The sequence below is a fragment of the Pyrus communis genome, chromosome 2 (assembly GCF_963583255.1).
Source record: "Pyrus communis chromosome 2, drPyrComm1.1, whole genome shotgun sequence".
NCBI classification, from domain to species: domain Eukaryota; kingdom Viridiplantae; phylum Streptophyta; class Magnoliopsida; order Rosales; family Rosaceae; genus Pyrus; species Pyrus communis.
Window position 1 is genome coordinate 2459091 of NC_084804.1, and position 8855 is coordinate 2467945.

The 8855-nt window shown below is 38.0% G+C and overlaps 2 protein-coding genes across 2 annotated transcripts; one reads left to right on the plus strand and one right to left on the minus strand.

Moving 5' to 3' along the window:
* The first annotated feature begins 344 nt into the window (after positions 1 to 344).
* Positions 345 to 1301, plus strand: LOC137721923 (peptidyl-prolyl cis-trans isomerase CYP95-like). The gene has a single exon (XM_068460946.1). It carries the CDS (start codon positions 345 to 347, stop codon positions 1299 to 1301), a length of 957 nt encoding a protein of 318 aa, XP_068317047.1.
* A 3954-nt stretch (positions 1302 to 5255) lies between these two features.
* On the minus strand, positions 5256 to 8575 carry LOC137721947 (uncharacterized). The gene is made up of 3 exons (XM_068460963.1): positions 8261 to 8575; positions 5489 to 5587; positions 5256 to 5342 (listed from the first exon to the last, which is right to left on the minus strand). The coding sequence occupies exons 1-3, from the start codon at positions 8573 to 8575 to the stop codon at positions 5256 to 5258; spliced, it is 501 nt and encodes a 166-aa protein (XP_068317064.1).
* Between the last annotated feature and the right edge of the window lie 280 nt (positions 8576 to 8855).

Sequence of the window (8855 nt, forward strand, 5' to 3'; positions counted from 1 at the left end):
CTGTTACAATTTTACAGAAACAGAGAGAGAAAGACCCTACAAAAATGTCCTGCATTGCATAAAAAATACATTTCTTTAACCCTCCAAAGTTCCCATCCTTCCATTATTTTCCTCAAGAAACCCCCCGGCCTTGAGCTGTCTCTCTACTCCCTCTCTCTCTCTCTCTCTCTCTCTCCCTCTCTCTCTCTTTGTGTCTCTCCTGCTTTATATAGCTACCAAATTAAGACCTCCACCCACCATTGTTGCATACCATGTGACCCCAATTCCAGCAACAGAAACCCCGCAATGCCTTCTCCAATTTAGCATCTGATCACTATCTCGATTGAAAGTTTGTATTTTTTGAGATGGGTTGCTGTTTGAGTACCACAGACGCCGGAAAGTCCTCCGCTTTCGATCCTCAGAAGCACCGCCATTCGTTGGCGGGAACTGAAGAGTCAAGATCTGACGCAGCCCCGGAGAGCAGAGCGCCGCCGCCAATAGACGAAGAGACAGTGAAAGAAGTACTTTCGGAGACACCGAAACCCAAACATTCACCGCAGTCTTCGCCGCCGCCGCTATTCAAACAAGAGCCAGTACTAGATCGAGATCAAGGAAAAATAGCAGCTTCCGAGGAAGAAGAGCTACCAGTTTTCGTTTCTTTGAAAACTAAAATCGACCCGGAAAAGATTGAGCAGAAAGTACCCATTTGCAACAACGACGGCGGAGAGGTCTCGGAGTTGTCGGAGATTTGCAGCCTGAGCGAGAGCATGTCGGGCACCACCGTTACCAGAGACGACGACGAAGAGGTTCATCAGAGGTTCGTCAACAGGTCGCCGGTGAAATTACGGCAAAACCGGGACTCTTCAAGTTCAATGGGTCAAAGGAGAGACCGAGTCGTGGGTAAGTCTCCGTCTCGGATAACTGAATCCTCTCCGGGTCGGAGATATGGGCCAAATGGGGCTGGGTCAGTGAGGTTGGTTCGGAGCAGAGAACCAAGCCCGAGTCAGCAGCCAATGTCCAGGCGTGGGTCGAGACCCGAGTCAAACCGTCGCGAACCAGGTGAGAGTTCGGGTCGTAGGTCAAGGTCACCGGCCACGAGGGTTACAGATGGCGGTGGGGTTAATAGGGCCAATGTGGGTCGGAGCCCGTCGGCCAGGAAATCCGGAAAGTATCCTGGTCGAACCACAATTGGCCCAATTGAGAGTTCGAGTTTTGGTCCGATCCGGAGAGTGGCGGAGGAGCCCAAGAACGGGGGTAACTGGCCCGCAAACGAGTCTTTCGACAACCCACATGTTTCCTTGGAGTGCTTTATTTTCCTATGAAGTGCTACAAATGAAGCGATATAGTGACGATGTTTCAAGTCAATTACAAAGACGGAACCTACAATAGCGGTATTGATGTTGTCAAGTTAGGAAAGGGTTCTATCTGAATCCTTTCTACCAAATTCATCCAATTCACTCCGTCAATCAATCAAGTCCTTTAAAATTTAATTTAACACTTAAATTATTATAATTTTTAATAAAGCTTTTGTTTTAAGTTGTTGGATTAAATTTTAAGGATTTAGATTGATTAATGAGATAGATTTGATGGAAGGGATTCGAGGAAGATCCTTTTCCGTCAAGTTACTCACCTAAATCCGGACCTCCATCTCCTATGTTGGTTTAGAACACAGAAGCTAGAAACCCTAGTGTACTTTTCTACTTTCGTGGATCTTCGGTATATGTAAATAATTGTAATGTTTGAGGGTAATATGGGAATTTGAGGGTACGATTTTGCTGTACTGCAACAATGGAAGTTCCTGGCTGAGGGCAAAAGGAGATTTGATAACCACAGACGGTGTCACAGATTTGTATGGATACTTGGACGCGTAATCGATGGCTATTTTTAGGGTTTCAGCTGCTACGTCTGCATAGTGGTCAGTGCATTATATTTTTCCTTGTACTAGTGTATGTAAAGTCGCAATTCTGCACCAATAATTCAATACGTATGGTCGTTGGGACTATTGATTGATTTCTTTAACCAAAAATACTGCCAATTTTCTACGATTCACCTTTCAAGTAAGATTTTCTCCGCTCTGAATTCTCATATTTTTGTCTTTATTCTTATTTCAATAGTTATTAGCAGCTGAGTACACATTCTGTATATGTGAACAACCGTCCACATTCTTTCATGTTCTCCTTAATGTCAATCGTTTCAGTTCTTTCAAACTATCCAGAAAACATCATGATTTCACTTACGTGTATGAAAAAATGACGGTGTAACAATTTTTCCTAATAAGTGCATATTTTTTAGCTTATGTAAATATTTTGATATAAAATTATTGTTCTACCCTTTTTATGTAAATATTGCGTATCAAAAGTGAGGGTAAAATAGGAAAAAAAGTTCAAAAGATGCAAATTACTATTTTGCCCTACTCATGTTAACATTATGTATTAAAAAATAAGGGTAAAATTGGAAGAAAAGGGGGCAAAAAGTTGACAAGCCCTCTTCTCTTAATAGAATAGATAATTATGTCACGTTAATATTTTATGTTCACATTGACCAAAAAGAATGTGTGTGAGGAGTGGAGGGAAAGGGAGGAGATTTGAAAAAAGGAAAATCCTACTTCCTTTCGATCACAAGATATTGGGATGTCACCTTTGTATTTCAAGCCAATAATATAATGTATAATGTCACCTGAAAAGGTTAAAATAACAGTTCGTATGTGTACAAAAAAGTAAGTACTTGGCTCTGTGTCTTGTGAGTATGCTTGCAAACAATCAAATTTTGTATGTTTGCAAAAACTTATGTCTTCACAATTTTAAAAAGAAAAGTACTTAGATTCCTTAGACGTACTAAGTTATTCTTATTTTTATTTTATTTTTATAACAAATCACTAGTTTATACGTGTGTATGAACTCTTCTTTTTATTATTTTAACGAGTTACTTTTGTATATATATCAGATTATAATTTTTAAGAAGCAGAAATGACTTGTTCCATTAAAAAAACAAAACAACATATATTTAAATGAGCTAATCTCGAATATGAGTCAAACTGTCATTTTCAAGTTAAAATAATGGTAAAAAAACATGTGAAAATTAATCGGCAACATAAAACATGATGAACCTCTCTTATAAGTGTTATCAAGTTGGAGAAATTTTTATTATATTTGGAACACGACCCCGTATATCAAGTAATATAATACAAGTGGTTGAATTTTTTTCTTAAAGCATCTAACCAATTGTATTATGACACTTAATGTACGAGATCGTATTTTTGGCACACTGAAAAATATCTCGTTAAATTGCAGTGTAATTGTGTTAGAGTTTTAGAATAATGGAAAGAAATGGTCAATTAGAGAATGTGGTTTCAATAATTTCAAGGAGCCTTGTGATTTGTGGTTTTCTTGCTACTTGACCTTGTTAGGCTTGTTTGTACACAAACAACCAGACAAAGCATGAAAATTTGCATCTCATTCTCATTCTTTGCCCACTTCTTTTGGGGACATCAAACCCAGTAATTATTTAAAACAATAATTTGCAGTTTATCATCATTCACAACTTTCAAAAGGGATGTGCTATCTACACACTCCATTTTTACTTCTCACACACTCTTTGTTAATTTCTGTCCGTTGATCTTCTTCAATTTATCCGATCTGACGGCCGAAAACCAAAAAGGTGTGGGAGAAGTAAAAAGGGAGATGTGGATATCACACCCCCTTTCAAAATTGTCTTTTGGTTTTTTTTTTTTTGGGAATAAAGCTTGGTTGCTTAAAAACAAGCTGGAGCTCCTGCTCTCACTCAATAACAACTCGACAAGTGTCCAAGTTGTTAGTTCAATTTTTCATTTTTCATTTTTTTAAGACACTTGTTGAGTTATTATTGGCTGAGAGCATAAACTCCTGCTTGTTTTTAAGCAGCCAAGCTTTTTTTTTTTGCAATAACGAGAAATGCATTGTGTGTTGATTTGCAATGCCCGTAACAGTTCTCAAATTATAAAATGAAAATTTTTAAAGACGATTGATAAGAAGTGAGCAATTTAGAAATTGGAACTTACTTGGACTATGAGGGAAGGAAAACTCATCTACTTTTTGTAGCCTTTGGGTTGGAGTAGGAGACAATTTGATTATAGAAAGTAGTCATATTCCTAATTGAATAATGCTTGGCTGTTGAAAGAAGAGTAGCAAGTTCTCTTGAAAAACAAATTGAAAATGAACATGTGTGTTGGAGTGACTTTGGTTCAAGTTTTCAACTCTTTAATTGTTTGGCCACGTGTCCATTTGTGATCCAATACTTGTTCATTTTAGCAAGACTTACTAGTTATTACTCTTCTTTCAGGCAGCCAAACACTATTTTTGGACTTTCTCATAACTTTTTTTTTCTGGTGTCCTTTGTCATGCAACTCAAATTTTTAGCCAATCATCTGTGAAATTGGATAGTCAGACGTTTGAATTACTCGGGTTGAATTATGGTACTTGGTGGCAAGATTCATGGTGATCTTAGATGGGCCTTCAAGGGAAGAAAAATCCAGAATTTGAAAGTTTTTGGATCAAAATTGGGCATGAAATGTGTTCAAAAGTATCACAAATGGACTATAACATCTTTTTCGGCCCAACTTGTATCCCATTCAGAAAAAAATTTCTTTCTTTTCCAATCATTCAAACTCTAGCCGCACTCAGTTTCTACTTTTACTACAAGAAGCCTGTAAAAAAAACGTTGAAAATTTATCCCAAACCAATTGACTACGGGGAAGATAACCTAACTTCTTATAACCATATGCAATGATCATTAACTTTTCAATGTGAGACAACTCTGCACATCCTAATACGCCATTCATGTGTGGCGAAGCTCAATCTACAAATTATAAGTTATCAGGTGACATAAAGCATATGCGGCATTCAACCTTTGCAGGTGGGCTAACCTACTTTGATATCATGAGTAAAATTAAGATTCCATAACAAAATCAATTAACAATGATGGAAATTCATCGCAACTTATAAGCTTCTGAAACGTTCCTGACAACTCTCCAATTCTAGAGTTCAAATCTCATTGACGATAGTTGTACTTTTTAAGTGAATCTGACAAGGGTGGCTGGATCTAACGGCTCTAAGTGCCGGATTACGACTCAGGTGAACTGTAAAGAAAAATTAGTTACCGTCGGTATATAACAATTGGATGAATATATCTGCTTTTACTCAATAGTCAATACCAATCATAAAATGCTTACACTTTACAGGGAAACTTATGACTTTAAATCAATCTGATGGGCATTAAAATCCATCTCCAAGGATCCAAAGTCACATTTGGAAAATGGCATATACAGAACCAGGTGCTCTTGCCTGAAGAAAAATTGGGCAATTTGGACTTGTGGTCTTCAAATTCTTCTGCGTCAATAGAATTTGATACGAAAAAAGCCGGGCATTTCGGGTTTGGTTTTGTACTCGTCAACTTGACTTTGCGCTTATGCTCGAGGCGGAGGTTGAGGTGGGGGGTTCGGCAATGAAATGTGTTGATGTTGAGGTAAAAAAACGTGTTCTGGGAGGTGCGGCACGGGGGCTGGGTGTGCAATGAAGGTGGGGATATCGTCTCCAGGCATCAACACTGAAACTCCACTGGCATACACAGTCATCTGCATAAAATCGACACAATTACAAACTGATGAGATAGAACTTCGAGAGTATGAAGAACAAAGATGGCTTGCAGAGAGTCATAATTCGACAATGTATCAAACACAAAACTGGTCATTAGACGAGTTAGTTAATAACTTTGGCCTAATTTTTTTGGATAGAACGACTCATTTTATATCCCCGGATCCAAAGTTTTCAGGAAGATCGCATACTCGATTATGCTTATCAAGCCTTTTATGGCAAAACAAATCAGTTCCTACATCAGAGACCAAACTCCTGAGCTTGTCTAAGAGTCTCAAGTGGAAAAGTGTCATCACTCCATCATATAATACCTAGTGAGCAAGAACGTTTTACGCGTACTGATCCAACGCAACAACTAAAGATTAACAAATTAGGGTTAGTTTTGTACTGCTAATTAATGATGTTATGTTCTGCACATGCTTAAGGGGACCAATCTAATTATGTAACTTAATTATGTATAACATCATGGGAATACTGTGAACCAAGATACGGATAACCTGGGATAGTGCTATATTACTCTGGCAGCAAATACTTTACATAAATAAACAAACAAAAAAACACCCATACCTCAAACAACAATTTTGAAACCTAATCACATGACCGCGTTCGATGATGCGTTTTTCCAACTTATAAGATAATGCTGCATTGTCAGCCTAACAACTAGCATATCCATTTGACCTTTGCTTTAAAAATTATGAATCGGAGGACTATAAGTTTCTGTGAATCAGACTGACTAAAAGGTTACCCTTCCCCCCGGTCAGCAAACTGACTAAACAACAATGCCAACAAACTGAAGACAAGTTCAGAACACAATCGACCTATGTTGTTCTTGAAATCCTACCTATTTCGGTTTCGTTGAAATATATATATATCCTTGCAATTCAGCTGGCAAAATTAAGAGAACCTTATTTTTAGGGAATCCTATGTTTGAACACTGAAACCGGATCAGACAACTGTGCCTTTTGCTACTTCAAAGGACACTTGCTGGTTTCTTCGTTTAGTGATGCTAGTTGGATGCACAATTAAAGCTATACACAATACATACACTCCCGTTTTTCTCGTTCTGCGCTCCGCCTCCAGTCTCTTAGGATCTGTTTGATATTTACTTGAATCAAACTTTTTAAACTCAAAAACAATTTTCAAGTTTTATGCCTTAAAAACTTGTTTGTTAGGACTATTTTCAAAACTTGAACTCAAGACTAACTTAAAAATATAGTCTATTATCTAAAAACATTAAAAGTGATTTTTTAGAATTTTTAAACTTAAACTCACTTATTTCTTTTCTCTCCCTCCTCCCCTCACTTCAAATCTCTCTCTCTCTCTCCTCTTTTTTTAATTACATTTTTTGTCTATCCTCCAATCCTCTCTCTCTTCATTCTTTCGATTCTTTCTCTCACTCATCTTCCTCTCTTCTTTTTCCTTCCTTCAATCATCTCTTACTTTCTTTCTTACTCTCTCCTCTTTCTCCCACTCATGTGAACCTTTATTTTTAGATCTCTTTGTCTAGTTTAAGTCGTAAGATTCAAAATTTTTAAATCACAAACCAATTAAGTTTTTGACTCTTAAAGAAAATTGTTTTCAAGAAATGTTTTGAGAAACGATAAAAAATTTCAAATAGGATATAATTCTTCCTTTTTTTTTTTTTTTTTTCAATCGAAAAGTTGGAAAAACAGTGTCAGACGAAAAAAATGAGACTACTAAAATTACTAGCTTGACTCCGCCTCAGGGCTCAATCCGTGCCACATCATGAAAGATTGGCAGTTACGGTCCTGAAGGCGAACGCCACGAACGGTGGTGGGACTAAAAGAACTAGTACGTATAGGACAGGCCCAAGTCGCTTTGCTTGGAACCAAACGCCAACCAACCACTCAACACACATCTACTGCGATGGACCCTTAACCACAGACCACTGTATTAATTGCAGCTGCTCTTGACATGTTTAAAAATATCATCGACAATATGGAAGAAAAATATCAAATCAAATACACTATCAGAAACACCTATTGATGATGGGAGAGAAACTTATCTACACAACTGGGAATGCTACTGTAACGGTATTTCAATTGCAGGTAAGTTATTATCCAATCTATGTGTGAAAACCGTGGTTAATTTGGTAACAGGATAAAAGTAATTTGATGAGTAATGGGGAAGATAAAAGTTCGCAAATTAAGACAGTTGATCAGGACAGTGTACCGTCCTCACCTGAGTTATAAAACCAATCTCCGTAAATTATGGTACGTTTTGAGAAGCTCAAGGAAATTTTGCAGGAAAAAAAAAACAGAGAAATTATGGATTTCTAAAGAGCTAAAACCCCTCAAAACTGTCACAAATTCTATTAGTAACTAATCCCATTAGTGACAAATGCAGAATTATGAAATATCTTAATTATGTCAGAGAGATAATCATCACGTAAACACAACAACCAAAATAACCACCCAAAACTGTCACAAAAAACAATTAGAGAAAGCAAACAAAAGCACTTTCCCTAAAAATCCAACACCATTTCCAAGTTTGCTTCTTCTGTTAAAAAACAAGTAAAACTCACAACTTTTTCCCAGAAATCACACCAAAATGCAATTCAAAACAAAACCCAGAAATCTTTTTGCAATGCGATAAATTAAACAGAAAAAGAATTTGGTTGGTGGGTTGCTTACTTTTGGTGAAGGGTGGCTGAGTTTTCCATTGATACCCATCTGGGCCTCAAGATCTCCGGGACCACGGCGGCCAGACGGCGACAAGTCAGGCGAGGTGGGTCTGAGGAACCTCTCGAAGATGGCCATGACTAAGAACATGGAGATGAGAATGGCAGTGGCTACGAACCCAAAAGACACCGCATTGACAGAGCTGTTGAAGGCAGGGGAAGGAGGAGGAGGAGGAGGACTGCACGGATGGTCTTCTCTCTGCATGTTTAGTGGAGCTCCTATTGGCGGCCATTGAAAGCTATCTTCTTTCACGACAAGCATTCTCATCTTTCACCTCTCTCCCTCTGTATATAATTTAGCTCTCAGATTTCACAGCATTTTAAGTTAGAGAGAGAAACAGAGGGGGGAGAGAGAGAGTGAGAGAGAGAGAGAGAGAGAGAGAGAGAGAGAGAGAGAGAGGGGAGTTTGTGGCAGCAGTAAAGGGTTTTACACCATTATCAAAGCTTTGGGGAAGTAATTAAACTGGTAAACAGAAAGAGAGAGAGAGAGATGAAGGGATACCTTTACAGAGAAGTGAAAAAACAAAAGAGAAATAATTAGAATGCTA

Excerpts from the sequence above, each read along its gene's own strand:
- LOC137721923 (XM_068460946.1), top strand. The coding sequence starts at position 345 with ATGGGTTGCTGTTTGAGTACCACAGACGCCGGAAAGTCCTCCGCTTTC.
- LOC137721947 (XM_068460963.1), bottom strand. The coding sequence starts at position 8,575 with ATGAGAATGCTTGTCGTGAAAGAAGATAGCTTTCAATGGCCGCCAATA. Across the intron at positions 5,588-8,260 it reads TCAGCCACCCTTCACCAAAA|ATGACTGTGTATGCCAGTGG; the intron begins GTAAGCAACCCA and ends GATTTTATGCAG. Across the intron at positions 5,343-5,488 it reads TGCCGCACCTCCCAGAACAC|AAGAATTTGAAGACCACAAG; the intron begins GTTTTTTTACCT and ends CTATTGACGCAG.